Source organism: Fragaria vesca, linkage group LG2 (assembly GCF_000184155.1).
Source record: "Fragaria vesca subsp. vesca linkage group LG2, FraVesHawaii_1.0, whole genome shotgun sequence".
Lineage (NCBI taxonomy): Eukaryota > Viridiplantae > Streptophyta > Magnoliopsida > Rosales > Rosaceae > Fragaria > Fragaria vesca.
Window position 1 is genome coordinate 26822116 of NC_020492.1, and position 18568 is coordinate 26840683.

The 18568-nt window shown below is 37.3% G+C and overlaps 3 protein-coding genes across 3 annotated transcripts; 1 reads left to right on the plus strand and 2 right to left on the minus strand.

Moving 5' to 3' along the window:
- Positions 1-293: 293 nt before the first annotated feature.
- Positions 294-3812, minus strand: LOC101303195. Its single transcript, XM_004293018.1, has 9 exons — positions 3530-3812; positions 3385-3422; positions 2995-3066; positions 2803-2913; positions 2201-2266; positions 1886-2116; positions 1371-1580; positions 928-1170; positions 294-510 (listed from the first exon to the last, which is right to left on the minus strand). Exons 1-8 carry the CDS (start codon positions 3810-3812, stop codon positions 931-933), a joined length of 1251 nt encoding a protein of 416 aa, XP_004293066.1. The 3' UTR covers positions 294-510; positions 928-930.
- Positions 3813-5085: 1273 nt separating this feature from the next.
- Positions 5086-13757, minus strand: LOC101307751 (protein transport protein Sec24-like At3g07100-like). The gene is made up of 14 exons (XM_004291548.1): positions 13430-13757; positions 13270-13332; positions 12232-12285; positions 11969-12141; positions 11630-11816; positions 11348-11493; positions 11116-11270; positions 10481-10562; positions 10271-10386; positions 9059-9160; positions 7332-7455; positions 6155-6432; positions 5609-5823; positions 5086-5529 (listed from the first exon to the last, which is right to left on the minus strand). Exons 1-14 carry the CDS (start codon positions 13755-13757, stop codon positions 5318-5320), a joined length of 2235 nt encoding a protein of 744 aa, XP_004291596.1. The 3' UTR covers positions 5086-5317.
- A 185-nt stretch (positions 13758-13942) lies between these two features.
- Positions 13943-18568, plus strand: LOC101303487. Its single transcript, XM_004293019.1, has 9 exons — positions 13943-14061; positions 14164-14233; positions 14430-14519; positions 14622-14666; positions 14752-14868; positions 16896-16964; positions 17049-17173; positions 17256-17322; positions 18512-18568. Exons 1-9 carry the CDS (start codon positions 13943-13945, stop codon positions 18566-18568), a joined length of 759 nt encoding a protein of 252 aa, XP_004293067.1.

An 18568-nucleotide genomic window follows, 5' to 3' on the forward strand; every position in this document is an offset into this window, starting at 1 on the left:
TATTACCTGCAGAAGAAGAAGCAAGAGCATTTGGTATTACCATGTCTCTAGCTATCCAGTATGCAGACTTGACTGCAAAATACCAACTATTTTATTTTATTGGCTTGTTGGAAGCCTGGGTTCTTCTACATATTCTTTCATTTACCAAAAAAGAAAGAAAGAGAGAGAAAAAAAATAGGTATATTCCTTCGAGGTACTTGGGCTGTAATGAGTCATTGGTTGCTCGATGCAACATCTAGGGTCTACTTCCCCATCCCCCCACATAACCAAGTAGACGTATATCCACACGTTGCTCTTGTCCTTCTCCCTCGCAATAGGTCTTGCCCGCATATCAAGACTGATGCTACCAGGTGTTCCAGTAATTTCACTACTGGCCTTGAATCCATTATTCACAACCCTGTTAAGATATAGAAGCCATTGTCCACAATTCTCAAGGTATGTCATTGGCTGCACATGCAAATCCTATTGCTGGTATAGTCGTAGCTCTACCTCAATAGGACTATGGCATACCTGAAAAACCAGAAATAGGGCCACAATACCTCAGCTTCAGTCCAGAAATTACAAGTGCAGCCAATGAAGTACCTAAAACCAGCGATAAGGTTATGACATACTTTCAGAATTGTGAACAATGGTCTGTCTGGTGGATTTAACTGATGTGATGCAAATATGTACTGAAGTAAGATATAGCTTAATGCACATCCCAAAACATTCTCGCAACCAGCACTTCATTGAAATTAGCTTCTTAAACACTGATTTATGCATGTAACTGATATATGGAAACATAGCTAACTGTACATTCCAAGACATCTCATCATCTGATACTTCACTATATTTAGACAAGAAACTTGAAAGAAACCGAAATGGATAATCTCTCTAAGTTGACACTGCATATATTACCCTAGTAAAATCAAAACCTACATGCCTTACTTCTTAGTTTCTTCGCCTCTTTTTATACTTAACCGCATTCCATAGCTTCAAGATGTAAGCAACTCCTTCAGCAAGAGTTGCTTTCCTTCCTGCTTTGAAATTCCAGAGCTCTAGTATCTTGTACCTCCCACTTGAGTTATGTTCATTAAGTTCCAGTAAGGAAGTTGTCACCACCTTATACACTTCATCCCCCAGCTCACTCTTCAGATCCTTCAACTTTTTGTCATCTTCATCAATAATTTCCTGTATTCACATCCAAATCAAATAAATTGGCAAAGTAAAAACTGGAAATGAAGAAGTGTATCGAGATAAAAGAGTTCCCAGCACAAAAGAAACAAAAACAATGGGTGAAATATGGGGTAAAACTGATAAGCCAGTACGACATGCAATAGTAAAAGAAATGTCCAGTATGACATGCTAAATTGAGGGACAGGAGCATGTACCGTTCTTTTTCCTTTCGCATCCCTAATAACCTTGAATGGGTTCCATTTAGAATCCCCAACATACCCCTCCCACTGAGAACACAACTCCACAGCCCTCTCATCTGCTTCTACTGCAGTATATCTTCTCTTTGCTGCAACTTGAAATGCTTTCAAGTCAAGGTCACCCAATGTCTTCACGCCAATATAGATTTTTGACTTATCTTTCAGTCCCTGCAGATATTAAAACGTATACATTACAAATGTACAACATTCCCACAAAAATCCAAAATAAAATCCCTCTATTTCATTCCACCCAAACTACCTGAGAGATAGCTGGCACACTGCACATCTTAAACGCTTTCATCAGTTTCATGTTTCTTCCAATTCCAAAGAAATTAATTTATATCAAAAATGGTGATACAACAAATATGACCGAGATGCAGTCACTTAAATAAGGCATACTGATTTCAATCATGCATATATAGTGTAGGGAAATAGTTTATAAACTATACTGAAGCCATTGTTGGAATACATACATCAATTAACTCTTTACGGGCATCCAGCAGCTCATCATTATTGCTTCTCTCCTTGAAAGTCAGTGCATTGTAAAATTCTGACAGATCAGTAAGCTCCTGATCCTTCTCCTTTAAGGTTTGTTCAAGTGCTTCAATCTTCATCTGTGCTTCAAAATCCTCATTTGCTGCCTGTTTGGCTTGGAGGCGGTCTTTCAGTTCCATGATTTCTGAGTGAAGTTTCTCATTTTCTCTCTGCAAATACCAAGCAAAGCCAAAGAAATATCAGAAATTTATTCATCTGAATTTCAAAGATTAAAAAGATATTAGACTACAGACCTTTCTCTTTTCTGCCAGCGATATCAGATTTTCAGCTTTCTTCTGATCTGATTCTGCTTTCTCATTCTTACATAAATAACCACTGTATTAGCTCATATTAACAAATGCCAAGAATATAAGCCAATCAAACTGTGACCTTTAGATTACCCAAAGGAGAGAGCTAAGCAAATAAAACATAAGAAGAATGTTGTTTACTTAAACTAGAAAGCCAAGGCATAGCATTACTAAAAGGTGGAACATGAAAATGAGGTTGACGTTCCACCGCCCCATGGTACCTTTTCACTAACTCAAACTAGATCCTACTAGAACAGGATTTTCTGATTCATTATATTTTTAATTGAATATCAGATAACTGGCCAAGAAGGAAAGTTAGAGCATATTTCAGTGCAGTTATTAATTCTTTCATGTTATTCTCTTAGTCATCATTTTTGGATCCTAGTGAACTGCTGAAGGTGCACAATATTCCACAGACTATATTCCAACTCACATTGCATGTGAACGAATAATATATACAAGCTGGAAGTATATGTGAGTAGTAAAATCATTATAACATCCCAATAGAGTCGAAGTTCATCCAAATTAACATTTGCAAGTGTGATTACCATGTGATGCAGCTTCATGCGGCAGTGCTCCAGCTCTTTCCTTTTCATATCAATCTGATTCTCCAGTTCAATGTTCTTTAGTTGAAGCTGATGCTTTTCTCTCTGCCAAAGCTGGTCAATGATGAAAATTAAACATTAAGATTGATCCAACAAACCAAATCACCATGTAAAAGAAGATAAAGCACATCAAACCTTTCTCTCTTCTGCGAACTTTAGCTCCAGTTCATAAGTATCCTTCTTTCCCTCAGTGCTAGTTGTCTCATTCTGAAAGAGAAAGACTATCATTAGCATCTAGTTACTAGAATCAAAACTATCACCGTCAACAGATGCAGTTCTCAACAGTAAAGACCATCAAAGGAGATTCTAAATAATCTAGATCAACATTGTACAAATCAGAACCCAAGAGCAAACAGTAACGGCTACTTCGACGAATGCCCTAGGCAGCCATTGATAAAGACATTGTTTTATGAGAATGCCTAGTCAAAGTACCAAACAAGAAAAATGAAACATTTCCAATTTTGCAACTTGATGACTCATAAATTCTTAACCGTCCTTTCTTAGTTAAGAAAAGCAGAAACTCACCCATGTCTCATTCTCCTTATATGTGAGACACAGCAAACCTGATACACAGAAACAAAAGATGAGAACTTTTGCGAGACCCAACATCAGAAACTGAGCATAAAGCTAGAAACAGCCAATACAACCAAAACCCAGAAAGAAAAAGCACCTGGTGGTGAAGGTGGAGGAAGGGAAGGTACGTGAGAGAAGCACTTGACGCGTTTGGGTGGTGGGTTATGATGGAAGTAATCCAAGGCTAACCCAGCAACAGAGCACTCGGCTTCTTTCTTAGAGGAGAGTGGAGTGTTGGTGGTGAAGGCGAAGCCATGGACGAGGACAGAGGCGGAGAAGCGAGGTTGGTGAGGGGGGCCTTGCTGGGTGCCGCTGTACTTGGGCAAGGCCCATCCTTTGGATTGGCACAGCTCCTGGAGCATGCTTTTGTTCAAGTTCATGGTGATTGCAGAGAGAGAGAGAGCAATGTGGGTTGCTTTGAGGTTGGTTTGCTGAAATGGGAAATGGTTTTTGTAGGGTTTTGGATTTAAGGAGGTTTGAGGGTGGGAGAGATTTTTGTGATCAGTGATCGAGCAGTCAGCACATATAGCTTACGAACCCAGCACCAGCTGCCTTTTGTTTTTTTTTTCTTTTTTTCTTCTTTTTCTATTTTCATTTTTCATTTTCTTTTAGAATTATCAAGCACAGACAAAAAAAATGGACAAATGTTTGTGTTGACAGAACTTGACTGTTTTATGCAAATGAAGAAATTATCACTTTTATCAATTTCTTTGTTAATATTACAGGCGCTTTATTTATTTTATCTCTTAGCTTATGAACCCAGCACTAGCTACCTATTTTCTTTATTTTTTGGTACAAATGAGGCCAATGGTCCAGAATAAAACAACTAAACAAAACTAACCAGCCTTGTTGGTACTAAAACTCCTATTCCTAGCAAAACTAGCAATATCATCAATGAGAGCTTCAATGACAATCACAGGAGTCTCCTGAAAATAACAAATGCCATGAGCATTTAAGGTACTGTTTTTAACCAAAATGTCTGCCACTGTTCCTTTTCACAATGAATATCATTAACTTGAACCGAATCAAAGTGCTGCAGCTGCCTATTTTTCTTTTTTTCTAGTTTCCTTTTTCTTTTAGAATTATCAAGCACAGAATTTTTTTTTTTATCAAGCACAGACAAATTTGATCAAAATAGAAACCCAGACAAAAACGAAATGGACAAAATAACAAATTATCACTTTATTTATTTTATTTGTCACTTTCTTGTTATTATTACAGGCACTTAATTTTTACTTGTTACTTAGCCGTCATCAACAGATTATTACAAAGTTCTTCCTATCAACTAGTGTTTCTAGTTCTGTCGCAAGAGCAAAAATCGATTTTTTCAATGACTGTTGGTTTGATTAACAGCGAACCTTTGAAACATATTGCCATGGCATTCAAAACAAAATGTCACATGTATAGCGTATACCAGGCACAAGCACAGGCCAAAGTCACTTTTAGCAGTATGAGGTACCTAAATTCAGAAATGTGGATCTCCTTGCAGGCTAGAAAATCTGCCGACTATGCTTTTCAACATTTATTCGACTTTGATTTATATGTAATACAGGTAAAATGGGCTTCTCACGATCAGCACAACAGAAATTCTCAACCTCGGAGTTTAAACAAATTTTGCTAGCCTAGGTACCAAGAAACTAGCACCTTCTTTCTGTGATATAAGCATCTCTTAAATGTGCAAGTTACACCTTTGACTGACAACTGACAACTTTGGCTTGGTTGGTTAAAGTGTTTAACTGACAACTTTAAGGTCATGGGTTCAAACCTCACGACATATGTAGGGTGTGTGAGTTATTAATAAAAAAAAAAAATTTTTAAAAATGTGCAAGTTACACCTTGTTTCCTGTACTTTGTGATTGAATTCTACAGAATTCTGATACCAGTCTTACTTGATGTATTCTAACACACTCTGCGTAATATCTTCAAGAAAGGAAACAAAACCCATGACGCTTGTAATACCACTTCCGTCAACATCCTGTTCCTCAATGAGATAGTTTTCAAAAGCTGTGGCATCGTCCTGTCCTCCTCTGATAAATATGAGTTTGGGGGTAATACATCTTTCTTGCTTTAATTTATTGATCACAGTCCGCAGCAAACCTAAAGAAACATGTATTAGACGTGAAGCAAATAAACCAAGTAACTGCCAAGAGAACACCAAGAAATGCAGAAAACTTACAATCATGGGGTGGAGGAAAAGGTAGTGTAGGGTCTGCTGTTGAAGAATAGAACACTATAAGAGCTGTGAATGCATCAAGGAAAAATATAGGACTCCCACTGGTAATCAGTGCAGCACGACTCAATGAATGGCGTGGGTATGCTAATTTATCTGGAGTAGAGTAGGAGGTAAGGACTGGATACACGGCACGATGGAGTGAACTTGGTTCAAGTGCACTGCAAAAACAAAAGATACAAAATCAGAGGACAAGATTGCAGAGTTCATGCTCCATCATAAAGAGAGAGAGAGAGCAGAGCCAATACCCCAAACATTAAATTGTGGTAAAAGAACTAAAAACACATATCATAAACCTTTAGTAAGACAACTATCAATTTAGACATAGAAGTCATGTCACAAAATGTACCCACGAAGTATACAATGACGAGTAGTGGGAAAAATAAAGCAAAACAATATCTGTATCATCTGATTATTCAAAACTGATTACTTCAAACCCTGTAACAGAATCCTGTAAAGAATTTTGTTAATAACAATTTGACCATCAGATACCTGAAAAGACACTGTAGGTAGATTCGGTAATCAGGGTGAACACCTTCTTCATGAAAAAGGAGCAAAGGATTTCGAAGCAATGCAAAAACCAAGCGAGGTAAAGGCTGCAGTTCAGGGCATTGTGAGAATGCAACATCAATTTGAGTAGTCACTGAACTTCCATTCTTGTAGTGAACAAGTTTATAAGCTTCATTGTATTGAGCTGTAAGAATCACAAGCCAATCGTGCAATAACAGTCTGCCTTCCCGAACCCCTTGCTCCAAAGAGGCTAATATAACCTATAGAATTCACAAATTTGTAATAAGCAATTTGTAACCAACTTAGCTCCTACACATTATACAAATTATATCTTCACGTAAAGGTCTAGGATGCGTGCTATACACCAGATCATGCCCAAAATTTTGTCAATTCACTCATGAAAGTATTACTTTTTTATACCAAAAACTACAGAGCCTTTTTCTATAAATAAAAACAGTCTTCAAGGCTTTTCTCTCAAAACTATTATGATCAACAAAAATATTTCTCACTCAATGAATAATGAATTAACAACATAAGGAAATTTATTCGTTAACCAAATGCAAAAGAGAAAGAGCTTTTGCATCAGTAAATAATCTCTCAACTGTGAGTTATTACTTATTAGTGTAATAATATCACATCTTTTCTTTCCAGCATCCAAAAAATAAGAAACTTTTGCAGGATAGCAGGAGATTATATCTCCAGTAGGAGAGCATGAAAAGAACACAGCACATATCAAAGAAATTCAAGCGAACCATATAATAGCATCATTGTGCAGGTGTTAAGCCTCCAAGCGTAGACATTTTAAAACATTCATACACTGTTAGAACCATCCTGTATAATATTCCACACTATGCCAGCCAAAAGCATAACAATATTTTTATTTGCCCCCATTTGGCAAAATATTAAACTATCCTTAGAATGTAAATAGCCGTATAATATCCTGACTTATGCCTTACCTAAACTACACTAGAAACGTAAATTATTCATCCAAATAAAGACCTTAATAATTCGGACTAATTCACTGATACACAAGCTTGAAGTCCTATAGTCAACTTTATGAAAACAAATTATATCAGCAATTACATCTAGATTACATGGTGCAACATGATACCAAAGGCTCATTATAGGACAAATATATGGAAAAAACTGGGAGAAATACCTTGTGAACAAGTAATGAGAGAACCACTTCAGGATCAACACTGTCATAGAGTTCATTCATATTTTGGGCGACTCCACATTGCACAGTCCGAATCCTTAATCGTCGTCTAAGAGAATACTTGCCTCTACATAAAATATTCAGCAAGCTCAGCCCAAATGGTAGAATCCAAACAGTTCATAATCTTAAAAAGTCATAGTAACTGGCAAAATAACACAGCAAGGGAGTCATTGTGAAGAGAAAAATGGTGAAAATGCAAAACTTCACTTTTTGGGGAGCAAAATAACAAAGGGAACAACATTGTGGCATTTGCCCAAGCAAAAAAAAGTAGATATGCAATAACATGGAAAGCTTCAAAAGAAAGGAACAAATAGTAAAGTACCATAAACATTAGAAAGCTTTCATAAACAAGATGTTAAAAGCCTTCATTTAATAGTCGTTCTCTTATTATGTTTCATATATCACAGAGAATGCCAAGGAACTGCATTAGAGCTCCACACATTTTGGTCCGAACGTATGATATCCTAAGATCTCTATTTTAATCACAAAATTTCTCAAGCATCATTGTAGTTCTTTGGCATAATGCAATCCAAAATCGGATGTCAATGGAAACACATTGAAATATAACAAGCACCACAAGGCAACATAGAAAGAAAGAAACAGTTAGCAGTGAAGGACCGTAGAAATGAAATTCTTTAATAAATGAAATTCTTTAATAAAGGTGTCCTCAACTTTGTTTGCCTATACGGCTTTATCTTAGATAAACCAAATACCTATGCAGCATACTAAAGATGGCCACTGAAATCAACATTATCCCACCTGAAAAAACCTGAGCTAAACAAGAAATCTGAACTCTCTTCCTCTAAGTAACAATCTCGCTCCACCATACCCGTTTCTAGATTCACACCATCTCAGAAGTCAGATCTGGCATATGCCTGTGCAAAAAGGTCCTTGGGGTCGAGAATAAATGGGTAGAGCCTTACTAGAGGTTCCAATTCTAGGGAAATAACAAGTAACGGGCTTCTATTCTTAATTTTTGAATGATTATCAAATAAGTTCCTATCATATAGATGTAAGGCTCCACCTTATTCATGCCAAGACATGTTGCTTCTCATCACTCCAGAATATCTCAAGCCACATGCAGCTATACCAAAGCTAACAAAAACAAAGGAAAGACAACTTAAGTCAAGTGCAGCTGAGGCACAAATACATGCACTGTTTTCTTATGACGAAATTCATTCAATTATTACATTTCAAATGACAAAAGATTTCCCCTACCCAGCAATTTCCTTTTGTGTGTGGTAAAAGTTAATTATAAGAAAATGCATTTTGTACAATCCGAGCAAATGATGCATTCCTCATCTATTGAAATATTTTGTTTTACAATTAAAAGGCATAAGTCTAGCATTAGAATTCTTGGATCTGGTGACAAAGATGACTTGGTTTGTTGATAGTTGGCAAAATGCTACTTCAGAGCAATTCTTCAGATAACTTCTAGATTTCAGAAGCTTTAAGGAACCAGTTAATCAAATAGAACGCATCAGAGATATAAATTTTTCAGGTAATCGGTTAAAATACATAATGGAGATCAAAGTCACTTTGACATGTAAGAAAAATCTACGTAGTGTTGAATAATCAAAATAGAAAATACAATTTAACACCTGAGATAGGTTGGTCCTTTTATTGGAAGAAAACGAAGAATTAGAGGTAATATAGTAAAGCAACTATACCTAACTGAGGAGGACCCCGATCCCGATTCCGTGAGCTCCTCAGGAGGCAAAACAACTGTGTATTGAAATGCAATCTGTATAATAGGAGGCTCTGATCCATGTCTGCAAAAGTACAGAAGTCACCCAGGAAGGGATTAGAGAGGCAAAATCTCTTCATAGTAAGTGATACTATGTAGTAGCATGCAGCTTAGTAATTAAAAATGCAATCATGAGACAAAAGACGATGGAGGCTCAAAAAATATCAAAACAATGTGGAAATCTAAACTCAAATCAAAGAAGGAAATATTTCTGGAAAAGCAACAAGGTGATTGAAATACAATTGTAACCATCTAAAAGAAATACCAATCACTTATGTATAAATGATTCTTTTAATTATATGCCACCAAAACAAATATCGCCTTTAATTAGAGTTCAACTGTTAAATAATCTTATTTCTCAATGGAAATATTGGAAGCTGAATCAGGTTTTCTTTAACATCATTGTCTTTCAAACTTTGATTGTTCATTAAAGAACCAGCTTGTATATTAGAAAGACCAAATTTTGTAGGGTACAGAAAGTAAATGGTGGACCATATAAGGAAATGACCTTTCTGGTAATAGAAGGTTTATAACTGCAGCTTTGTTCTTGCCTCACAGATTAGGGATCCCCACAGATTATTCAATCTTATATACCACTGTTTATACCGGCCCAAAAGAAAAGCAGTCAAAGCCCTAGAGCGTACCACCGAGACCAGATTACCAGCATATTGAAAAAGAAAATTGTGCAACTTCTCAAAAAAATTTCTCTTACAAACTTGACAACGCCAACTTATATAGTTATAGACAAGAAGTATTTAATATCAGAAACAAAATAATTTGGCTTTGATAGAGTGAGTAACTAGGAATTGAACATAGCCAATGGTCTTTTGAACTAGAAAAATATAAAGCTGCACAGTAAGCTATTAACCATTGGTGAATGCTTCCTATAAATAGAAGTGGGGCTGTTGTACGGGATCTAAATGTGCTTCCAGAGCTCTTTGAAGTGACAAACCAAGAGAGTTGAAATCATGGAACATGCATGATTGTCTCAACTATAATTTTCACTATGAAATACAATTAACCAACAGCACTGGAATCCCTTAGTATCTCCAACTCAACATCATCTATAGTAATCAAGCATTATTTTGCTTCAGTCAAAAAGATGCCATGATGGCAATCTGGCCTACATACTTACTTTGCGAATTCCTTGGTAGCTTCAAACTCGAAGTCATAAGCATATGTGGCGTAAGAATCACAACAAATAATGTGTTGAACATTCTCATACTGTGGATCTGGAAAGAAGTGACCATACTGCCAAAAATAAAAATAGAAATTATAGCTATTATTATAATAACAAATAGTGCAATAGTAGCAGTGACTTTACAGCAAGCAATCTGACACTCACAGAATGACCAGTTTTGAATTCAGATGATGTCCTCAATCGCAGTACACAGCCAAAAGCATATGGACGACTTAGCATTCGGTACCTGCAAATCAAGCATCTCAGTCATTAACCTATATGTTATGTATGCTTCGAACCTTTACATCTTTTGTTGAGAAGGATAGAACCAGTGAGAATTGACCCAGCTCCAATGATAGCACCCTCTAAAATAATTTAAAATTCTAGAAATCTAAAAACTTATTCGTCACTCTATCCAATGGCTTTTACTATATGTATTTCCATTAAAATTAGAAACAAAGATAAGATATTCATTAAAAAAAATAACATAATACATACTAGATAGAATTTAATGGCAACACTTGCTGACATATAATATAACTAATAACATGGAAACATAAATGCATACACATGGACGAGAAAACAAAACCTTTGAACCATATCACATGTATTGACTTTCCCATGCTCATTGATAATTATATTTATTTATTTTTCAGTGGATTTTCATTCTATGATTCCAAGCAATCCTCCATGATATTCATTCCTCTTACAACAGAGTTTGAATCCTATAAACCGATTGTAATTTAATGATTGATAATCCAAGCACGTGACAGAATAACAGTATTTCATGGAATACTCACATGTCCTGTGGAAGTGTTGAATCGTCAGTATTTGAGTACAAATACAACGAGCCTCCACTTTCTACGCTAAGAAACTTCAGAGACGCCAAATCTGTATACTCATTTGTAACAGCAAAGATGTCTACGCAAACACCTGCTTGAACAGCAATAGCAGCCTGTAAAATATGTCAATGCTTACACTTACAGAAAAATATTCAACAAATGATACCACTGGCATGTAAAACTGAATTACCAAATCTTTATAGAAAGGTGTCTGCTCAGGAAGCAATGCACGGTCCGCATCCTCTCCTCTACTAGCATATTGTTCACCATACCTTCTTGTATCTAGTTGGCCAGCTCCATAATCAGGAGGACCAGACAAAAAGGCAAAGACTCTACCTGCAGTTGCAAGCAAAGGAGACAACAACCTTCATCAGGCTTTCTGTGTCATATGATGAAAAGACCACAAGTTTAACCTCTGATTATAACAGAGCACTGATATAGAATATATTGAGCTCTGAGATCCACCACCTACCTAGTGCAAATGTGCTTCCATATTCAGATCCAAGGTAGTTCAAAAGAGCTTCAATTGCCACCCCAAAACCTCGCCCACCCATCAAAACACCATCTACTCCTTGCCCTGCTGCTGTTGTTCTCTCCCATGAAGTTGTTGGTCTAAGTGTTTCAAGTGCTGATGCAATACGATCCTTACAAGTTTCCACCTGTGACAATGTTAACAAAAATCTCATAAACAAAAAATACATATATAGTGAACTGAGTACACAGGAAATTGTACAAAACAACTCAATCACTTAATCAGAAACATATTGCACAAAAGAAAAGATAAGAGTAATTTTAATCACTGGCCACGTACTGGAGCCAAGAACTGTAACAGGGGCATGACATCTTCAAGCTCTATTGGTAGGCTTCCCTCTGTTTCCGGGGGAATGAAAACATTTTTGACAACTGGTATAGGGCCTTGAACATCATATAATCCTAATTTGTGGCTAAAGGTAGCAAGACCAAACAGTGAACCAGGCCCAAGAGCTGCAATCAAAATTAGAACAGAGTTTTAGCTGTACTATGGGATTCAGAAAGCAGAAAACAAAATCAATTTGATTTCTAGCCACTGTCAACCTTCCAAAGCTGCCAGCAATGCGCTTTTAGTAAGTTCCAAAAATTCGTCAGAAGCTGCAGAAAAATCCATAAAAAGGTGTCATTTCTTTGAAAATCTTATAAGCAACTCAAAGTATAATAAGTTTTACTGTGCCACACAAGTATCGGGTGCTTTTCACTTAAAATATTATTGTTCAAAAAGTCTCTCTTTGCCTTTGTAAGTAAACATGTGTCCATCTACTAATGCATAAGAATTGAACCAAGTCATAAGACCCATACAGTTCAAGTTTTTTTATGCACATGTCAGTCATATAGCTCTTTTGAGCTCCCTCCTACTTCTCATGGAATGAAATTGTGAACATAGGTGGCAGGAAGAAAAATTTATGATTTTAAATGGTAGCTTAGCTCGTTCACAGTGTACTGAAACAGTGACTCTTAGTGAAATGTGATGCTATAGGTATGTTGATCACTAGATGTTAAGCAGAGAGTTTTGGGAACAAAAACAAGCAACAGCCCTTAAAACTAAAGACTTGAGCAATTATTAAGTTCTCCCTAGCTATGGTGCGTACATAGCCTTGACAAAAACCCGTCAGGCAAGTGTTGATAGTCTCCCAATTCACAACCAACAGAACTCCTACTTTAACTGGAGAAACCAAATGATGGAAATCAGAACCTTCCCCTATGCTTAACATCTTCTTTGATATATGCATTCAGTAAAAGAGAAGCGCCAAACAAGCACTAATCAGAGGCTGTCATGAGAACAAGCTTCAAATTCAATATCCTAAAGCATATCCCCTTATAAACCCGACATACAAATGATTCGGACACAACCTAGCTGAATATCAATTTACATTGTCATCTATTCACAACCTATAAAACATCAGCTCAATTTATTAATATCTTATTTGTTCAACCTAGTGATCACTTGTTCTGATCTATGTCAATGTTAAAAGTGGAACATCCAAACCATGTCAATAACTCAAAACTTCGAATGACCTCAACTCTTTCAACCAGAAAACGATAGAAACAGGCGATCCAAGTAGCAATGTAAGAACTTACAGGACAAATCAATCGCCGCAACATAGACCGGTCGAGGTTGCATTGCTTCATCCGACTCCTCCACTACACAAAACAAACAAAGAGCAACAGAAATTCAAAATCAATCAGCACTAACAATAAATAAGTAAATAGGTCAAAAAATCAAAGGAGAGTGACGAACCAGGAAGCTCTAGATCTACGAAGGATGACATCATCTCGGGGCAAGACTGAGGCTGAGAGTATCGAGCAATGGCCTCGGAGGAGAGCCCCTGGGGGTTGCCGCAGAGAGCACAGTTCCATGACCACTGGTCAAGCTCGCAGTAAGTGTTGAAGTAGGCCCAGCAATTCTCGCACCGCGGCAACAATTGACCGCCGGATCCGTACGCCGGAGCTTGGCCGTTCTCGTCTTTGGTGGCGAACGGCGTCACCGTCAGGCCCCATGGTATGCCGGAATTCTCGTGCGCGCCGGCGTCGATAGGGAACCGCGAGACGGTGGCTCGGACCGCCATGGTTTTGACTTGTGAGAGTTGTGAGTCTTTGTTTTTCAGTCTCGGCGGAAAAGGGATGTTACGGGTTGCTCTCGAGTGCCACATAGGTTGGACCAGTGGTTTTATGCCAGCTCATAAAAATTATATGCTGATTTGGTAGCCGGAGTTTTTTATTTATTATGTACTTAATAGGTTTACTCATCGGAATGGCAAACCCTAACTTCACCCGAACGGCGCTCTTTGTTGCGCTACTTCTAGTGTTGCTCTTGTGTAATGGCTTCTGCCATTTGTTAAATGAGAGCGAATCTTTTCCTTTGCTTCAACTGTGAGTGACTCTTCCCTCTTACTTAGTTTCAAGAATCCCTCTCAGACCCATTTGGCCTCTACCCAACTTCGGATTCAAACTCCTCCAATTTCCTTGTTTCAGCCAGAAAACTCAAATCTCCAAGGACTTCTGGGTACTTTTTCTCACTCTATTTCCTTCTCATGTTTTACTGGTCTGTTCATGTAGCACCTACGTGTTTCTTGAATGTGTGTGCTTGTTTATGGTTGGGTAATGTGGCTGGGTGTGGTGAAATTCCAGCCCATTTGTTTATATCTGAGTTGGGATTTCGAAAGTTTCAAACTTTCTTGAGTTCATTCACGTTTTTGTACTGGGTTTGTTACTGATTTGAGCTTTCTGTGCTTCTAAAGTTTGAAAACGAAATAGAAGAAGAAGAGGAGGAAGTTGAAGAAGTGGTGGATGATGAAGATGCTGATAATGCTATTGATGTCAAGAACTCAGTGAGCAGTGAAGAGGAGAAGTAAAAGCATGCTGAACTTCTTGCCCTTCCTCCATATGGTTCTGAAGTTTACATTGGTGGCATTCCTCTTGATGCTACTCAGGATGATTTAAAGGTCTTTTGTGAAGCTGTAGGAGAAGTTACACAGGTTGATTTAATTGCTCTTTATAAAGTACTGTTTTTATGTTCTTGTAAAAACAAATTCTTATACTGCCTCTGCTTTTTTACAACAGGTACAGATTATGAAGGGAAAAGATCTAGGTGACGGTAAGGGCTTTGCATTTGTGACATTCAGAAACATGGAGATGGCTTCTACTGCTATTGATGAATTGAATAATACTGAATTTAAGGTAGCATACTCTCCCCTTACATAAGCAGATAGCTCAGGGGAAGTCGTTTAATAGATTCCTTCACCTTTATTTTACAGTATATCCAATCTGGTTCGTGATATTCCAAATTGGGGTTTCCTTGCTAGAGATAGCAGTATTCATAGGCTTCAAATACAGCTATTATAGTCCTCGAATAGAAAAACTCCAAAATACGTATTAAAAGAGTTGGTAGATAATAAGAAAAGCAATAAAAGTTATTTTCTCATTATTACGTATTATAATACGTAATACGTATTATAAAGAGAAATAAATACATAAATAATTTAGGAAGCTTTAGTTCTGGACTCTGGATTTCTTTATTATTGTGCATTGAACTATCATGGAGACTTATTTGGGACCCAAAAGGTCTTAGTTTTGGAGTCAGGCCTATGGGATTAATTCTGGGTTTCTAATGCCAAAGATGGTACTTTTATAACCAAACTGAGGCTACTACATTCTTTTGTCAGTGATCACGCCTGTTCTTCTTGATTCTCGGCTTCTTCTATTCATTAATTATTCAATTCTTATCACAGGATATGAAGAACACAAGCAATAACCGGGGCTTTGCTTTCATTGACTACTATAACCATGCATATGCTGTTTTTTCAAGGCAGAAAATGTTCTGTTCACAACCTCAAAATTTGAGCAAGGCAATAAAACCTTGCAGGAGGAGGTTATAGGTTGTGATGTTCAACCTCGCTCCACCACTTGGATCATTTTCTACAGAAGCAACCTTGCTTGAGGAAGGTCCAGCTAATGATGATTCAGCATCATTTAGAGCTCTTATAACAGTTCGTGGAGACAAATTCTCGTTTATGGATGGTCCAGCTCCTAAACGAGCCGTAAGAAAGTGGGTTTTGAGCCCAAACTGGTTCGTAAGAAAGTGAACCGGTTACTGAAAGAAAACCTTTATGGAGATGAGTGCTGGCATTTTATTGAAGAATCTTTTTACAGTGTACTACTTCTGAAGGACGAAACAAACGGTGATGAGAATGGGAATGCTTCTCAGAATGGGTTTTCTGCATCAACGAGAATTTGTCTCCACGAACTGATACAAAGCTCTAAATGATGCTGAAAACCCATTCTAGAGAAGCATTCCCATTCTCATCACCATTTGGTTCGTCCTCCAGAAGGGCTTCAAGTAGTACATTGTAAGAAGATTCTTCAATAAAACGCCAGCCCTCATCTCCATAAAGGTCTTCTTTCAATAACCGGTTTACTTTCTTACGAACCAGTTTGGGCTCAAAACCCATTTCCGCCATAGCTCAAAACCTGTTGGGTTTCCAGCCCATGTGTTTTTCCTAAGGTGTTTTATCTTAGAGTATGGTGTTCCAATAAGGAAAGTAAATCCTTATTGATGATGGTATACCTGTAATCTTGGTTGATTACAGAGAAGGAAGGAGGCATTATTGCCTACCACTAATAGGAATAGGATTCCTATTTGGTGAAGATATCTGAAGATCCTTATGGCTATATAAGGAGAGGTTTAGTTCTAGGTCTTGTATCACAGAGACGAAGACCAAAGTGTGTTCCATTCTCGGTTAGAGGGTGAGAGAGGGCAGAGAGGAGAGAGATAGGAAGAGAAGTGAGAGAGTCCTTGTTTTCTTATTCTTTCTGGTGTACCCATTATTAATATAGTGGAAGTGTTTTCTGTCGGTGGATGTAAGCAAAGGTTTTGCTGAACCACCTTAAATCTGTGTTCTTTGTGTCTTATCTTTGTGGTTGTTTCTCTTGGTTTGCTGTGTTCTTTTGGGGTTCCTTGACATACATAATTGGCCGATATCACAACAAAACCCACCTTCTTACAGCTCGTTTAGGAGCTGGACCATCCATAAACAAGAATTTGTCTCCACGAACTGATACAAGAGCTCTAAATGATACCATGCTAAAAAACAAGATCATCAAGGTATTGTAACGGCCAAGTCCATCAGCCCATTAGCTATGAAGTATAAAGAGTGGCTTCTTTAAGCTGATAATACTGTGTGTAAATATTTCTTATCAAATACCAGAATTCTACCTTCGTTTTCTCTCTGCTCTTCATCTTAACACGAAGACCCCGAATCATCTTCTTCCTCGACGTAAGTAGTTATTATTAATGATAGCATCAGTTGAGATAGTTTTCATGAAGCTGGGTATTTGAATGATTAAGTTTGTAATAATAGGAAGAGGAGCTTGCAGATGTGACCTTTGGGGATTTGCAGAAGGCGCGATCTAACGGCTCGCATGTCTTGTTGCCCCCTCAGCCTAAAGATGACAAGAAGAAGGCTGCCCGAGCTAACAAGAACTGGTATTGCTTTATATTTTTATTTACTTTTGTAATGTAATTGAAGCATTCAAGACTGATTGTGTGTCTGTTTATGTATTTGGAGGCCGATGGAGGTGAGTAGCAAGAAGCCTGTCAGTAGATTCAGGGAGGTCATCCGAGCGCCGAAAAAGGTGAGGTTATGATAGTGCAACAATCAAGTTTGTTTTGGCTTTGCAATTCGTACGAGAAATTCATAGCAGAGGAAAGCTACAGAACAAACCAGAATACTTATAAGGCTGTGGCCTACGGGCTCCAAACAATCTACCGAATCAATTCTGAGAACCTAAGACTAACTGGAAGAGTTTAGTCATTGAAGCCACCAAAGAATATGTCCATAAAGCTGACCAAAGTCTTTCTTTATGCAAATCATATTTCAACAATTCCTTTTATTTCTATCTATAGCAGCTAGCACACTTTATTTGAGAATTATCATGCAAAATTATCAGTAAAGATGACAATTTCAGTATGTCATGATCTTTCAAGTGTTTATTGGAAACAGTCTGATCTATTTTCTTTGCTCATTGTTAAAATGACTAAATAATAACTCCGAAATCATATCACAATATGAGTATATCACGATTCTTCTGATATATTTTTTTTTTCTCATAGTTAGACTGATTAAAAAAACGGTGCAAGTATAACCCTTGAATGGGGAATCTTGGAAATATATGAGTGGGATCATTGAATATCAGTGAGAAATAGTATTGCATGCTATGAAAGAGTCCTAATGAGTCTTTAATGCTAGTCAATGTCAGCTATATGCTCTAGTATAAATAAGTGTAAGTGCCAAATGGCTGGTGATGTTATGTATATGAATAAAATTATCAGAGTGTTTCTGAGTTTTCCTGTGATGGGATTGGCATGAAGCGTAGTTTTGGGTGAGAAACCTGGGATTGATTCCTAAATCAAAGTGTTCTATGTGAGTTCGAAGCCTAAAGCTTTAGAGTTTGTCAATCCTGGTGTTTAGGCAGTAATTTTGCTGCATCAACTCTATAATATAAGAAGAAAACAAATTGAAATAATGTAGGAAGCCGAGAACATGTTTTATCTTTTTGGTTCCTACTACTGTATATGGAATGTGGACAATAGTCCCTTAGTTTCTGTGGTCTAACTTTTACATGCCTATTTATAATTTATGCTTTTCCAAAAACATTAACCTCAGCCAATAGCATTTAGAGTCTGCCAATGTGAAGCTTTGCCTTTATAATTTTTCTTGTATCCCTCCATTACCAATTGGTTTTGGGTTGGGAGCTCTAAATAAAGTTTGTTAAATCAATGTTCAGTAGCTACTTTGTTCTAATTCTTTATTGGTATGTTCAGGTGGTTCGTGATCCTCGTTTTGAATCTTTATGTGGAACACTGAATGTTGATGGGTAG

What these genes read in the sequence shown, in the direction of transcription:
- LOC101303195 (XM_004293018.1), bottom strand. Translation starts at nt 3,812, where the DNA reads ATGAACTTGAACAAAAGCATGCTCCAGGAGCTGTGCCAATCCAAAGGA. An exon ending in GCATGAAGCTGCATCACATG is followed by an intron (nt 2,267 to 2,802) that starts GTAATCACACTT and finishes TATTTATGTAAG; the next exon opens with AATGAGAAAGCAGAATCAGA. An exon ending in ATGCGAAAGGAAAAAGAACG is followed by an intron (nt 1,171 to 1,370) that starts GTACATGCTCCT and finishes ATGTGAATACAG; the next exon opens with GAAATTATTGATGAAGATGA.
- LOC101307751 (XM_004291548.1), bottom strand. Translation starts at nt 13,757, where the DNA reads ATGGCGGTCCGAGCCACCGTCTCGCGGTTCCCTATCGACGCCGGCGCG. An exon ending in TGTTACAGTTCTTGGCTCCA is followed by an intron (nt 11,817 to 11,968) that starts GTACGTGGCCAG and finishes ACATTGTCACAG; the next exon opens with GTGGAAACTTGTAAGGATCG. An exon ending in TCTCATTACTTGTTCACAAG is followed by an intron (nt 6,433 to 7,331) that starts GTATTTCTCCCA and finishes TGAATTCTATAG; the next exon opens with GTTATATTAGCCTCTTTGGA.
- LOC101303487 (XM_004293019.1), top strand. Translation starts at nt 13,943, where the DNA reads ATGGCAAACCCTAACTTCACCCGAACGGCGCTCTTTGTTGCGCTACTT. An exon ending in TTCCTTCTCATGTTTTACTG is followed by an intron (nt 14,234 to 14,429) that starts GTCTGTTCATGT and finishes GTGCTTCTAAAG; the next exon opens with TTTGAAAACGAAATAGAAGA. An exon ending in CTGTAGGAGAAGTTACACAG is followed by an intron (nt 14,667 to 14,751) that starts GTTGATTTAATT and finishes TTTTTACAACAG; the next exon opens with GTACAGATTATGAAGGGAAA.